This window comes from Salminus brasiliensis, chromosome 13, assembly GCF_030463535.1.
Source record: "Salminus brasiliensis chromosome 13, fSalBra1.hap2, whole genome shotgun sequence".
Taxonomy (NCBI): domain Eukaryota; kingdom Metazoa; phylum Chordata; class Actinopteri; order Characiformes; family Bryconidae; genus Salminus; species Salminus brasiliensis.
Window position 1 is genome coordinate 18345484 of NC_132890.1, and position 16352 is coordinate 18361835.

Consider the following 16352-nt stretch of genomic DNA (forward strand, 5'->3'; position numbering starts at 1 on the left):
GACGGGTGCTGTTCTTAGCCCATTTATAATTTCCAGTACACTTGTGCACCAGTGGTTATGTACACACACTGCTTCCGAGCAGCATACAACATGCCTATTATTGCCTTTCCCTTTTATAAGATCACTCTTTTCAATTTAATGGGACTTTCTATTGATACCTGAAACCAGAACACATCACCAAGATAAAACCACACTTTGATAATACATTATGCCATAAGCTGATATTTATCCTATAGATTGCCTTTAAATTCTGAATAAATACATTAACAGATTAAAACATTTCCATTGGACAAAACTGATATGAAGCATTATACCCTGATATCATGCACACACGCATACCAACCAAACCAACCAAAACATTACAGATAAAATGAACATTTCATAAATGAATCCGTCTACAAAAACTTAAATGACTGAAAATAATGGCAAAATACCTGCCATACATTCAGATAAAATATTCAATAAAGGATACAATACACATACCAGTCTTTTAACCATCTTCATAAACAAGAATAGCAATTTTACTTTAAACTAACATCTTCAAAGTCATTCTGATGGTACTCTGACTTGTAATAAGGAGTACCATTTAGGTAACTGATGAAATGGTTTGAAGAACTGTGTTTGGAGTTTTTGTCCAACTTAAAGTTTTAGCAACTTAAATATAGAGACTGGTGTACAGTTTTGGAATGATCAATCTAAATATACATTTAGGATAACCCATGCCACCAACATACCACTCATGCAACACAAGGCTATTTATTAAACACACAGTCCACAGCCACATGATCTCACATCATGGGATTCACAAATTTTGTTAAATGCATACATTGTATGCCTAACTCTACTAACAAATATTTCTATGCATCATAGAAATCACATGATATTTAATAAATATTGGTCAATGACAATCCCCATTGGTTAAATAATAGTTTTTTAAGGGCTAGTTAAGAACTCGATTGGTTATATTTTTTTGATGCTAAACTATATTTTCTAAACATTGTTAAGTAACCAGCATAGATGTCCCCCCGCTCTATCCTAGGTTAATGCTAATGCACATGACACGTATATCCAACCTGGTGCTAATAATTTGTGGTTCCAGACTACTGGAAAGATCCAATGATTTACTCAATGATTTAGTCACCAGTCCAGCCACATTACAACTAAAATTCACTCACCGATATAGAGCGAGGAGTCTTTCCGCCTCACATGATCATCTATGTAGGACACGCCCAGAGGCTGCACAGGAGTGGCTCCGATCCCCAGCAGGACCTGAGCGCCGATCAGCAGCAGGTACATCATGTTGGTGTTTGTCCTGTTCCCGCAAAGCTCGTCGTCCAGTTCCCTGCGAGAGGCGTTGGAGCACACGTCCCGTCCCGGATCCCTGCGCCATGCGTCTATGGTCTTGTACTCATACTGGTTGGTAAGGAACTCGGGCAGCGCTGACAGCAGGGCCCCCAACGCCATAACAATGCCCCCACAGCCAATCAGCCGCGGCCGGTGTGCTCGGGCACCAAAGTAGCTGACGAAGAGAATGAGGGCCAGGTTACCAATCTCGAAGCTGCTGGCGATCACACCCACGTCAGCACTCTGCAGGTTGAAGCGCCGTTCCAGTGTGGTCAGGACACTCACCTGCAAAATGCACAAAAAAAAAATAAAACAATTGGCTAGGATGCAAATAACCCTTTAAAAAAGCATCTGTTTTTTTGCCATGGTCAAACCTTATTATTATTAGGTGCCAGGGTGAATGCTGAATGTTTATGATAAGAGCTATTGAAAAAAGTCTGCAGATCCCACTTTGTTAAAGCATCACCATATCTTCTGCAAAAAGCAAAATACGAATAAAGCTGAAATGATCTGAAAAGGATTTCCCTGAACTGAACTAAATGTTAAAGTCTGTGTGATGAAACCAAAAAATTCTGCAGAACACTGGATTCAAGCAGACATATTGGAAGAATGGCATGCTTAATATTATTCACAATCAGGAAATAAACATCAAAGGCCACCTCAACAAAACTGTGGTATCAAAAAGGATCCAAAAAAAGAAAGCAAACAGTAAATTTAGGAGAGTCAGAATGAGATCACATACAGTAAAAGTGCAGAAAATCTTGATTAGTGCATTATGCTTGAATTTTCTATTAAAAATCATTAAATGAACATTAAAATAAATAGAGAAGAGTGAAGTAATTTCATATTTAACTGTTACATTTTTACATTTACATAACTTACATAACATAAATAAGCTTCTCAGATTGCTTGTCATTGTTGCATGTCAAAAAGGTCTTGTTTCACTTGCCCTAATCTAACTACTTTCCCCTGCAAAATTGTACAAAAACAATTCATTACAACACACATTTGTATAGAGTTGCAAATGCAGTAAAATTAATACAATGCAGATATATTAGTATCATATATTTTAGTATTATATTTTAGGGTAGCAGGCCTTAATCATCTAAACGTTCTGCTCTTCCAGAGTATAATAAATACGTCAATCAAATACCAGCTGCTAAAACCTTTATATTACATTTTTTTCTCCTGATGCTCTGATCATACATCCTTACAAATGCACCTTAAATCTGGTCAAACAAACACATTTTCACATAATTTGCATGCATCCACATGTCTACTAGTGTTGTTTAGGCTACTTCTTAAATTTAAATCATACATTCCTAATTTTATCCAGTTTTGTCCAGAGAAACATCACAGATAGCAAAAAGCCTAATATGTTTATTACGTCTGCAGGTTTGATCATATTTTCAACGCTACTCAATTTGAGTTTTCTGAAATGTACACATTATTAAGGACTCTGATGACAAAATGGGTCAAATTGCACTACACGTGTGCAGTAAGAACCCCAATTAGACTGGCTGGAAAGTACAACAAGAGGCAAGGCCTAACACTACAGCAGCAGTGCTTTCCCTTGTGTACGGTGAGTGAGCTATTATTGTGCCACAGAGCCACTCATATATGCACAACTTCACTACTAGCCTGTGAAAATGCTTTAAATGTGACAATCATCAGAGATGTGTGGAAAATAGTAATGGCTGATCTCATTACATCAATGTATCTCCTTTCGTGTTTAGGTCTATATGAAAATCAAACATATAATTTTTGAAATCAAGGGGCAGACACTTGACAATGAATTTAAAATGGCATAATTAACAATTTGTGTCTACAACAATAGAAACAAGCTCACTGTATACAACCATCAATAATAACATTAAAACCACTTGCCTAATACTGTGTAACCCCTCTTGTGCTGTCAAAATTCAGGCACGGATTCCACAACACATTGCCAGCATTCCATTTTTCAATCTGTGCTACAGCCTTGGCTCCCCACGCACATCACTGAGGCTTGAATGCCCAAAACCTTGTTGTCAGTTCACCAGTTGTCCTTCCTTGAAGCACTTTTGGTAGGTACTTACCATTGTACACTGGGAACACTCCAAACAACCTGCCATTTTGCATTTACCTAGTCTTCTAGCCATCATAATTGCGCCCTTGTGAAAGTCACTTTGATCCTTATGCTTGCCCATTTTTCCTCCTTCCAGACACATCAACTTAAAAAACTGACTTTTCACTTGCTGCCTGATATTTATATTCCACCCTTTGTTCCATTGAAACCAGATAATCAATGTTATTCACCTCACCTGTCACCTGGTTTTAATGTTATGGCTGATCACTGTACAGGCATTGTATTTACAATTAATTATTCAGTACCAAAAACTGAATGTGGTGACTCTGGTGGTCTCTCCTGCTGATCTGGTCCTCCCTGATATCCCTGATCATCTCTCTTGTACTTTCCAGTTGATGCAGACTTGTATGGGTTTTAGAAAATAGCTTGAAATTAAACTAATGAATTGTGATTACTTTTCCCACAAAGTAATGAGTAACGTAATCCCATTACAGTTTGGGACAACTAATTAGCAATTTGTAATGGATTATTTTCTAAGTGACTGTCCCAACACTGCTTGTTTTTCCTCTATCTCTGACTCCCTTCAAGTCTCCCTCCCTCCCTCTCTCTCTGTATCTCTGCGTTTTAAAGCATGTCCATTTTCCAGTCTCATAATGTCTCTCTCAGCCTCTGCTAATGAACAGATGCTAAATTTAATTCAAGCAAACTTACATACTCAAACAAAAACATGCAGAGCAGTCTGACATTGACTCATAATGCTCAGTATTATCATTCTGACAATCTGAATGAGCCTTTTTCGATTTAGTGCGCCACAGTGAGCCACAGAAAACAGCATCCATTCCAACTTTGGAAGACGATCAGCTGCAACTAAAACATTTTCATTGCTCTGCACAGTAAGAATTTTCTCATCACAGAATAAGCATGAATAATAAAGCGCTACGATCAAGTACAGCTATAGTAAATGGCATTGTGACTACAGTCACATAATTGAACTAACCCTGATTCATTTTCCAATGCTTTGCCTGGGACAATTAAATTAAAAGATGAATCTGGAGAGGCTGGAGAATCAGTTCTGCTGCTCCGATATTTGTGCTATATTTGCTTTTTGTGCTTCAGCTGAGTCCAACTGAGGCTCCACTCCAGATGGCACATCTAGGCAATAAATATAATATTTTATCATTATTGTGCTGCTTTTCTGAGCACACTGTGGTTGTAGTCAGTACCTGTATAACTGAATGAGGCACACCTGGGACTTTCTGTCTGTTATCCTGTATCAAATCATCTCAATTCATAAAATGCTTTTGACATATTTACTATCTTTAAGTATAGCCATCCTTGATCAACCCTGACCCAATGACTTTGTGACCACACAAAACAAACCAGATCGAAGATTGAAATTGAAGGCATTACAATCTCACACAATGCACTCGTAATTTATAGTAAACATCGTAGCTCATTACATTAGCAGAACGTGTACCAAAATGCATTGTGAGTCTTGTTACTAAGCAACAGACAGTGGACTGAAATAGAGCCACTAACCTAAACAGTAACTAAAAAGCGTTATTAATTATTGTTACAAGTGTAACAATACTATATATACTATAGAAAACCCTTTCTACTGAGACTGCCATGCTAACCAGCTTGCTAAGACAACTATATTAGCAATTATAAAAAAAAAAACAATAGCTAGCTACATTCTCTAAATATTTAGCAGATCCAGACCAAGAATTGCTCATGTTGCTAATAAGGTTTGCTCATTTGTTTTTAGGTGAAATTCATTTAAAAGCCTTGTTTTTTACAATAGTTGACACACACACACATTCTTCCCTGCTCATGATTGACAGAGATAATATGTGGTTCTTAAAATCTACAAGGAAGTCTGCACATGTGCATTATTAAAAAAATACTATTTATACTACTAGTCCACTATTTTAGCCCTTCAGTGGCTGGTTTAAGATATACGATTGTCTGTCAAGAAGGGCTCAGAAGATTTAACTGGTATTAGCTGGAGTGAACTTCTGGGTGAATAACATACTACCCCTGCCTTAGAGCTTTTATAAAACTTAGTGACCAAAAGGATCTGCAGTAAGACTAAAAATGTGCCGGTGGCCTGGTCCACCTGCTACATTTTCACTGCAAGCTGTTAGCAGCAGATTTACACAGCTTCAGGAAAGTGTCCTAGAAAGGGCATTTGCACATTCCAATCCCTAAGCTCCAACATTAGCTTAACTTCTCAGTCTTTCCAGTAAGGATCTACAAGCACTGAGAAAGAGCTGTTTGTGAGAATGCAGAAACATAAACATAAATCTGCACTGTTTCAAAGAAACATGGGCAACAGAAAAGTTAAGAATTATATGATAACTATATTATGCACAGATGGCATGTAACACTTGTAACATCCAGTGATTCTTCATTTTCATTTGATCAGAAAGGTGATGCTCACAAGAAGAGTTTTGGATGGAGAATGGTTCGCTGACTGGTAAAACAGTTTCATACTGCAGACTCCAATTATTTTTTATTTACCTTCTAAAAACATTCCCCAGTGCTGCAGGCTGGATAATTATGTTATTGGCACCTTGAGGCCATCAGATGAAAGTGAAAATTCGTTATAATCTTTCCAATTGTTGTAGTATGAATGTGTATAGCCCATAAATAAGTTAAATTAAAGCAATTAAAAAATAAATAACTATTCACTCGACTATAAGAACATACAAGGGATAATAAGCAAAATATCAGCACAAATAATGTTCAATAATATCAATGATACCCAATAAATGATAAAAAAAATGCATTATACATGGGTTGCTTTCAGAACTGTAAACAAAAGAAAATGCACAATGCATGTCTGTAGAAAAATCTAGCCGTGTGACTTGTGTGTGTGTGGGTGTGTCTGCACATGTCTGTGTATGCCTTATCACAGTTGCCAAGGCCAGAGACATGGCAGTTCACCAGTTCTGGAAGTGTGACGAAAGGTGAGGACATCACAAAGCTGTCCACAGCCCCATCTGCTTCTCTCTCTTTGACTATGCCAAGTCAATGAAACCTGTTGATGGGATTCTTCGAATAGATCAGTGCAAGCTCAAGGCCTACCACCTCACCAAACACAGTGCAGTACCATAGCTGGAACCCTGCCATCTGCTTTGCCAAGCTATCTTCAGTTGAGTCCAACTGAAGCTCCATTCCCCACTGTGCAAGCAGATCCACCAACAGTCAATCTTTATTAACCCTCTTGTCCAACCAGTTAGCCACACACAACAGACCAGACCTCTTTGATTGCTGAACAAAGAACAGTCATACTGTAGATATACTAACTAGCCAGCTAACATGCACAATGGAAAGTTAACATTCCAGAGTGCAAAAACAAAACCAGTTTGGTTTGTCTTAGGATAACTTCTATGATTGCGGGCTCCTTGGGGATTTTTTTAGAATGGTTTGTTTAATTTAGCCCTAGAGCAGCTGAATCATTTCTGTCTGGAAATGATTAGCATAACAGCATGTAGCCTAGATACAAACTCGCTGATTTAACAGTCCACAACTTTCAACTACAATGAATAGGTTCCCGTGGTTCCTGAAGTTGATTAGGTATAATGTAATATTTAGCAAGCAAACACTGTTGTGATGCATGTTCCTAAGGCCAATTCAAATACATTAAAGTTGTGCTACAAGCTTAGCAAGAAGAACAATGACAGGTCACACTGAGCTCAACACTGACTAGACATTTCCGTATTACCTTTCTTCCCTAATTTACGTACTGACTGTCTTTGGGTGGTCTCAGAACTACAACACACACACTGTCCAATGTTGCAGCACTTAATTTTTAAAGCAAACAATATATGAAAAGTAAAGTGATTCAGCACATTTTCTGAGAGATTAAGGGCCATATTTAGAAAACTCTAGATTGGGCTAAGAGACTTATAATGAAACTTATATGGTCAAATAACTGTCAACACTCATCACATCCTTTTCACAGAAAGCAAATGACAGGGAATATGAGAGCTGTCAGTCAAAGTGTCTGTCTCTGGACATTTTTTCTGACAATCTTTTTGGAGCTAAAATATAAATTGCTGGTGGCTAACATTTCACAGTGCTTCCAATAAAAATACAGATCCTTTCCAGACCAGTACAAAATGCTTACTGTAATAAAAATTAATGAAAAATAAATGAAAATAAATGAAGCAAAATAGTGCTTCGAGTAACTATGGATATAGGATTTTTTTTTTTTTAAACAAGTGCTTCCGAGTGCTTAGCGTGAACCCTATATATGTGTTATTTCATGATATCACACAACCTTGAGTGTTCCATTGCTTTTTTACAACAGTTCAGAAAATAAATAATGTAAGCAATACATGAATTGAGCCATGAACATACCATGAATTTAATGTAGTATTTCCTTCTGCCAAATTATATTTACTTAACAAGCAGCTTGCAGCTACGTCACAGTAACAAGCTACACTACTCACTGCACAGTCTGCCCAATTCACTTTTATTCTTGTCTGTTTGTTTTTTGTTATCGTATGTTCTTGTCTTATTATTACCACTACTACTACTACTACTACTACTATTAATAATAATAATAATAATAATAAGAGTTTTAGGAGTAAGAATCTTTAAATGAGGGCAAAAGTTGGTTAAAAAATAGTATCTATTTTGCAACAGCACTTGTTACAAAATGTAATGCTCTAATCTCTCTGACTGAGGCTTTCCTAAGTTATTTCTAATTTCTTTTACTTCAGCCATTTAATTTAGGACTGAAATGCTTGACACAAGACAACTTGTGCATTTTAAACTCCAGTTTGTTTCATTTGTTCCCTGAAACTTAGTCACTTCCACAGAACTGAGCACTGTGGCTGTATTAGATAGTATTAGTATTAGTATTGTATTAGTCACTCCTGCCTTTGGTGCCTATTTTCAGGCACATGCAAAATGAGCAGGTGCAAAGTGAATGGGAAGTGATGGAGCTCCATAAAAAGTAATGGTCCACTGAGTCGTTTGAATTTGTTTGTACATCATGTGGTTCCTCTGAAAGGGGATATGTGCAAACTTCTGTGCCACTCCTCTTTTTCTCTTTTGCGCTGGATCTGCTTTAGTCATTACTCATCTTCCCTAACTGCTGTTAAGAGCCATGGTTACACACTCAAACTTGGCAAGACAAAAACAGAGAGCTCTGTTTTTAAATAAAAACAATGCATACTATTCTATATCAGGGCTGTAGTCCCGATAATTAGTATGCTCACTATCAAACTCAATTGCTCATAATTATAAACACCATTACTAACTACAGTGGGGAAAAAAGTATTTAGTCAGTCACCAATTGTGCAAGTTCTCCCACTTAAAAAGATGAGAGAGCCCTGTAATTGACATCATAGGTAGACCTCAACTATGAGAGACAAAATGAGAAAAAAAAAAAAAAAACAGAAAATCACATTGTCTGATTTTTAAAGAATTTATTTGCAAATAATGGTGGAAAATAAGTATTCGGTCAATAACAAAAGTTCATCTCAATACTTTGTTATATATCCTTTGTTGGCAATGACAGAGGTCAGGTAATGAGTGGAGGACAGAGAAGCCTCTTAAAGAAGAAGTTACAGGTCTGTGACAGCCAGAAATCCTGCTTGTTTGTAGGTGAACAATACTTATTTTCCACCATTATTTGCAAATAAATTCTTTAAAAATCAGACAATGTGATTTTCTGATTTTGTTTTTCATTTTGTCTCTCATAGTTAAGGTTTACCTATGACGTCAATTACAGGCCTCTCTCGTTTTTTAAGTGGGAGAACTTCTGTCACAATTGGTGACTGACTAAATACTTTTTTTCCCCACTGTAGGTAAGAGCTGTCAATTAATCACACCATCTGAGCATTCTGCGAGCACTCCAACCTAAAAAATGATAGTAATTCATGCAGTCTGTGGCATTAAACATTGTTCATAAAGAATATGTTGTAAAGTGCTTTCACAATGACAAAACCACACCAAATAGCATCAACAACAATCATTTCAAATTAAGCTACAATGTTAACCAGATGTCTGAAGTTAACCAGATACCCCTTCTAATTACTAAATTCAGCTAAGCTAAAGTGCACTCATGGCTGATCCTAGTTATATGCATCCACCAGCATAAGGTCACCATGCCCAATGTCAAGCATCAGCTAGAGGAATATATAGCCCAGAGGGAGCACCACTAAATACTTCAGTACCCTATTCTAATAAATTCTCCTGTGGCTGAATGCAATCAAATCCTTAGAGAAATGTTTCAAAACCTAAGTAGCCTTCTTGAAAAAGTAGAGGCCATTACTGCAGCAAAACAGTGCATACTCACTCTTAATAACCTCAATTTCAGAAGGCATGTTGAAAGAGCAGGTGTCTTCAAACATTTGACATATAGTGCATATGCTCTGTGATTCAATTTGACTAATTAACTACAAGGTAATGAAGAAGTTTCATAAAATATGCTAAAATTTTGTCAACAGTATACACATTAATTTACCACTAGTACATAGCTAGCCGGTTAGCTCCATCTATATATAGAAAACTGACACAATACGAGGAATGACTGTAATGCCTCAAAAAGTCTATGAGTCAGGCTAAGAGACACAGGGTAGTAGTTTGAAGGGAGGTGGCCAGGACCTACAGCCAGAGCAGATCAGAGAAGCCTTTGACAGAGATTATGATATGCTCAACAAATGAACAGTAGTGCATATGTCCAAGAGTTTTCTTAGAAATAGAATGACAACAAGCAGGTTGAATAACCTTCTTATTATTAGTTCTACCAGGCCTACTTTGGATACTTTCCATCAGTGAACATATAATCAAGTGAGTAAGCAAGATTCTGTCCCCCCAGGGAAAATAAATGAAGATTACTAGGCTTGGGTAGTATAACGTATACAGCAGTATTTAAAAAGGTTGAGGGTATCGCAAGTTAAGGACGATGTTTCAAAACTATAATGATGTGTCCGATTTCCTCTCTGTCTCTATCTAGTTCACAACAATTTAAAAGTGCCACAGGGTGGGGGCGCTGTGGGAAGTCACTAATTGGTGATGTCACGCTCTGAAAACAGGTGCGGAGTTGTGTGTAAATGACGCGCTGAATTCACTTGAAAAGGAGAGAATCAGGCAAACCAGGATATCAAATGTGCCTGAAAACAGTTGAAAACATTAATAAGACCATTTCCTCAACTCTGTGCTTTCAGGTATGCTGCTTTATCCTCTAAACGTGTGTGAATTTGAGTCTCAGTTAACACAGACTGTGCTGTGGTTTTTAGTAGCATGTTGGCAAACGCAGAAGAAACCTGTGTCGGTTTGCCTTTCATTCAACTTTGCTCTCAGACACAACTTTTTATTATCTAGACTGTAGCTCAGCAGCTAAACTGAGCTGTGTGATACTCAGTGGAGCTGTAGCTGAGCAAAGGCTAGCTTAGCGAGTGGGCTACAGATCCAAAACCGTGGAAAATAAAACTTTAATTTCAAGCTTTCTGTCCTTTCAGCAGCAGACAATGACAGCAGAGTCATTCTCATCTAAACATGCTAATCTAAAGTCTACTATCCTGCTAATAAAACTAATGCTGACCACCCTCTCTTTTCTGATTCAGAGCAGTTTAACAAGGTGCTACAGAAGGACCATTTGCACTATGTGCAATTTAATTCAGCCCCCAAACCCCCTTTCCCTGGTAATACCGTATAACGCATGGTATAGCGAAATTTAAAACATTTTTTTAAAGGATATTGCCCAACCCTAACCATCACTGAATGATCCAAAAATTGTATTGAATTCCTGATAAGTAAAACTTATCTAAACTAATTGCCATTTCTGTCAGTGGTAGAGTCATTGGACAGTATCCATAACCTTAAGACATGGAATTATAGAAAAAGGCTACAAACAAGGCTGTGCTGCTGTGGTTCCCAAGTCTCAGGCTTTCCATCCACTGGGAACAAGTCCAATCTGAAACAAATGTGCCCCTTCGAGACATTTCTCCTTATATCTCGTGGTTGAGGCACAAAGTAGATGTCTTCTCCAAATAAGGCCTGAGCCCTTGAGTTTATTTCTGATGGTGCACCAGAGAACTATTCATACTGTAGTTTTACCAACAGTGGGTTTACCCACAGAACTGCATCTCTGGCTCATTTGAGGAAGACAAATGCTTTCTGTGTAAGTAAATGCTACTGTGTCACTAAAGGCAAAGCCTTATGATGCTAATTGTTTGACTTATTTAGATAGGTAACACTGTAAATAATGCCTGAAACTGTTAAATTGCTGTAATAGAAAACTGACCAGATAAGCTTTTTTACTATGTCTCTCTCTGAAGTCCATTGTAATCAGTTTTGATAAGATGCCTGCCTGCACTCAGGTTAGCAGCTCTGTCATCAGTCACTTTGCCATTGTCACACACATATTACTGCTGGTATGGGACGTAGGTAGGCCCTATGCTTTTAGAACCAAGTATATAAGCTGTCACTGGACAAAAGTCAACCAAGGACATGGTTAATTTGAAAGCACAGTGCGTTCCCTGGTGATTAGCCCTTTCCTTTAGCCTGCTTTGCTTTTTGTGTCCTATTTTCATGAGATGACTTTGCAATGCAAACCGAAAACCATCTGTCTTATGATGTGACTGCATGTTTATGGCAGGTGAGATTACAGGCAAACTATTGCAAATACACCAGCTGTAAGAAGGTAAAAGAGGTTCACCAACATGGCTAATAGTACAGTCTTAAATGGGGTTCTTTAAGTTTTTTTTTATGAAGCCAGCGGTCCTTCAAATTAGAACTGTGACAAGGACCATAATTTTAAAGGCATAAAAAGTTGTTTTCCTGATTTTTTTTTTAATGGTCCTACACAGCACCAAATATAGTCACGCTAAAAGTTAAAGAAGACATTTGAACTTTGAAAGAACACATTTAAACAGGCAAAGAACAATTTAAGTAGTTGTATAGTTCTGTAAGGAAATACTGCCTTTAATGGGGCATTCTTAACATAAGGGTTCTATGTACTACTGAAAAAGGGTTATCTGACTGGTAACAACAGTGGAACCTTTTTGGTGCTATACAGAAGCTTTTTATGTTTAATGCTGTGTTGGAAATGGGTTCTTTGACTTTGAAAAAGTTATTTAAAGAATCACATACAAGTTTTCCCATCATATATAAGAACCATTGGACATTTAATGTGTAGAAAATGGTGAAATGGTTCTTTGAGTGTTCACGATTTTATATGAGAAGACCGCCTTTACTCAGGAACCCCCGAAGAACTATTACGAGTAACAATTATTATTTGTTGCAATGCAGTAAAATCAGATAAATACTGAGATTCTAGCACAGCATCCTGGTATTACCTAAACATTCTGGGCCCACTTTCTCAAAAGCACTTTAGCTTTAGGATCAGTTTAACTTCTAAAAAGAATGTCACTTTACCCCTCAAGAATTATCCTTATGCTAAAATGCTTTTGGCAAACGATAAATGAGTCATTAAATATCGTTTTGAAATATCGATCAAAATGGGATCATCAGTCCGATGCAGATGCTTCTCTGTGTCTGCATTGGGCTGGCGTGACGACGATACATCGTCCATCCTTAGCAGGTAGCACAACCTTTAGCGAAGAACCTTCCAGCCTAATCCCAACCATGTTCCACCAGAAACACACTCGCAAGTGGAACTGCGTCAGGCTCCTGCTGGGAGAAATCAAAAGTAAAGAGGAAAACGCATCCATCACTCACCAGGTACGCTCCGACAGTGCCCTGCGCCAGCATCAGGGCGCACTCGGCCACCAGGAATATTTTGATATTGGAGAAGCACGAGGTCTTCTTGCCGTCTCGCGACGTGTCCTCAGAGCCCCTCTGCTTTTTCACCTGCATCCCAGCGGCGGTTTAGGAACGGAAAGGAGAGAGAAAAGCTGCCCGGGGCTGAGCATAAGCAACGCCACGGCCGCGTTCCCTCCCCACACAGACGCACGCACACGCACGCACGCGGAGGAAACCTGCTGCTCGTTCGCCGCAGCCCGTCCTCCGTCAGTGAGCGGCCGTGTCGCGTCCGGTCAGAGTGCGGAGCTGCTGTTCAGCTCGACGCGGCGTGGCGTTCATTACAACTCCGGCGTTGAACGGAGGTGCGAGAGAGAGACGGGGAAATGACGGAGGGAACTGAAGACGAATCTGTTTTGTTTCCATGCGGCATTTTCCCCTTTCTCGTTCTGTCCTGATCCCCCTCTCTCGAGATGGTTTTCTCCGAAGGCTCGAAGCTGCGGAGATTCTCGCGGTGATTCTCGCGGTGTGCGAAGCTCCCCGCGCGCGGCCGGGCAGCCTAGGGGGAAACGGGCACCGCGCGCTTCACTGCCGTCTGCTGCTCGCCGTGTTCCCTTCACACACTCACACTCGCACACATGCAGCTAAACATACTTACATCCTTCTGTACTGTAGGGGCGCTATGTAGCACGCGGCAGTCTCTCTCTCCCTCTCTCTCTCTCTCTCTCTCTCTCTCTCTCTCTCTGTTTTCCCCTCACACTCCACTCACTCACAGTTTTGTTTCGCTGACATTACAGGGCCTTCCTTTATGATACTGTAACGCTACGCCCAGACAAAGTCCTAACTTTGCGCATACGCCCAGTGTGTTTGTTTACTTTAGTTAAATCCGTTGGGGCCCGCCAAGTAGTCCCCACATAGCAGTAAATACATGCGAGACATACACACGCAAGCTGATTCAATTTCAGCCTACGCAGTTGGACTTGGAATAGACGCTGACAATGAAACTGAAATGAATCAAAAATGTACAGCTCATATGAGTGTGACACTAGGGTGGATTAAAAGTTGTCGGTTAAACCTACTGTAAACATTTTAGAGTACCTTAGAGAAACCTTATCAGGGGCACGGAGGGATAGGGGTCTTCAATTTTTCAAAATAGATAGAATCTCCATGTTGTATATGGAAATCAAGCAGCAAAAACAACCATTTTTTTTAATCATTGCTTTTTGATGTCACAAAATCAATACATTTACAAAACGTTATGACCATCTCCATAATAAGCTGTTCTCTGCATACCATCAAAACAACTCACCCTGCAGAACCTTTAAAGGTGCCTTGTGGTATCTTGCACCAAGACATTACAGTCCTGTATTTTGTCTTTTTTGTGTGGTGGAGCTGCTGCCGATCAGCCTTGTTATTCCATCACACCCCACAGGTGAACAATGTACAGTGGGGAAAAAAGTAGTCAGTCACTAATTGTGCAAGTTCTCCCACTTAAAAAAATGAGAGAGGCCTGTAATTGACATCATAGGTAGACCTCAACTATGAGAGACAAAATGAGAAAAATAATTCTGAAAATCACATTGTCTGATTTTTAAAGAATTTATTTGCAAATAATGGTGGAAAATAAGTATTTGGTCACCTACAAACAAGCAAGATTTCTGGCTGTCACAGACCTGTAACTTCTCTGTCATCCACTCATTACCTGTATTAATGGCACCTGTTTGAACTGTTAACAGTATAAAAGACACCTGCCCACAACCTCAAACAGTCACACTCCAAACTCCACTATGGTGAAGACCAAAGAGCTCGAAGAGGTCGAAGGACACCAGAAACAAAATTGTAGACCTGCACCAGGCTGGGAAGACTGAATCTGCAATAGGCAAGCAGTGTGGTGTGAAGAAATCTACTGTGGGAGCAATAATCAGAAAATGGAAGACCTACAAGACCACTGCTAATCTCCCTCGATCAGGGGCTCCACGCAAGATCTCAGCCAGTGGGGTCAAAATGATCACAAGAACGGTGAGCAAAAATCCCAGAACCACACGGTAGGACCTAGTGAATGTCCTGCAGAAAGCTGGAACCAACGCTACAAAGACTACCGTCAGTAACACACTACGCAGCCAGGGACTCAGATCTTGCAGTGCCAGACGTGTTCCCCTGCTTAAGCCAGTGCATATCCGGGTGCGTCTGAAGTTTGCTAGAGAGCATTTGGATGTTCCGGAAGAGTATTGGGAGAATGTCTTATGGTCAGATAAAACCAAAGTAGAACTGTTTGGTACAAACTCGTTGTGTTTGGAGGAGAGTGAATGCTGAGTTGCATCCAAAGAACACCATACCAACTGTGAAGCATGGGGGTGGCAACATCATGCTTTGGGGTTGTTTCTCTGCAAAGGGACTAGGACGACTGATCCGTGTACATGAAAGAATGAATGGGGTCATGTATTGTGAGATTTTGAGTACAAACCTCCTTCGATGGATGGTGAGCTGGGCATGATGAGCTGATGAGCAAGGGCATTGAAAATGAAACGTGGCTGGCTCTTTCAGCATGACAATGATCCCAAGCACACTGCCAGGGCAACAAAGAAGTGGCTTCGTAAGAAGCATTTCAAGGTTCTGGAGTGGCCTAGCCAGTCTCCAGATCTCAACCCCATAGAAAACCTTTGGAGGGAGTTGAAAGTCTGTGTTGCCTGCCGACAGCCCCAAACCATCACTGCTCTAGAGGAGATCTGCATGGAGGAATGGGCCAACATACCAGCAACCTTGTAAAGACTTACAGAAAATGCTTGACCTCTGTCATTGCCAACAAAGGATATATAACAAAATATTGAACTTTTGTTATTGACCAAATACTTATTTTCTACCATTATTTGCAAATAAATTCTTTAAAAATCAGACAATGTGATTTTCTGATTTTTTTTTTCTCATTTTGTCTCTCATAGTTGAGGTCTACCTATGATGTCAATTACAGGCCTCTCTCATCTTTTTAAGTGGGAGAACTTGCACAATTGGTGACTGACTAAATACCTTTTTCCCCACTGTATATCTACCTGGGTATCCTTGTAAAACAGAAAACAGAATCTATCAGACCAGGCCACCGTCTTCTGTTGCTCCAAGGTCCAGTTTTGACACTCCCTGTCTATTGTAGGTGTTTCTAATGGTGGACAGGGGTACTACAAGTACTACATCACTCTTAATGGCAAAATAACAAAACGTTGGG

General features: G+C 39.4%; 2 protein-coding genes across 2 annotated transcripts in view; one reads left to right on the forward strand and one right to left on the reverse strand.

The window, feature by feature from the left end:
* Window positions 1-13850, reverse strand: part of slco3a1a (solute carrier organic anion transporter family member 3A1a) — a 56402-nt gene extending 42552 nt beyond the window's left edge. Inside the window, exons 1-2 of the mRNA XM_072695154.1 lie at window positions 13115-13850; window positions 1176-1629 (exon numbers count right to left, since the gene is read on the reverse strand). Of these exons, the coding sequence (XP_072551255.1) occupies window positions 1176-1629; window positions 13115-13252 (592 nt within the window). The 5' untranslated portion in view covers window positions 13253-13850. The remainder of the gene's footprint in view (window positions 1-1175; window positions 1630-13114) is intronic.
* Window positions 11506-16352, forward strand: part of LOC140575032 (ras-related and estrogen-regulated growth inhibitor-like protein) — a 41755-nt gene continuing 36908 nt past the window's right edge. Inside the window, exon 1 of the mRNA XM_072695160.1 lies at window positions 11506-11555. Coding sequence (XP_072551261.1) covers window positions 11545-11555 — 11 coding nt within the window. The 5' untranslated portion in view covers window positions 11506-11544. The remainder of the gene's footprint in view (window positions 11556-16352) is intronic.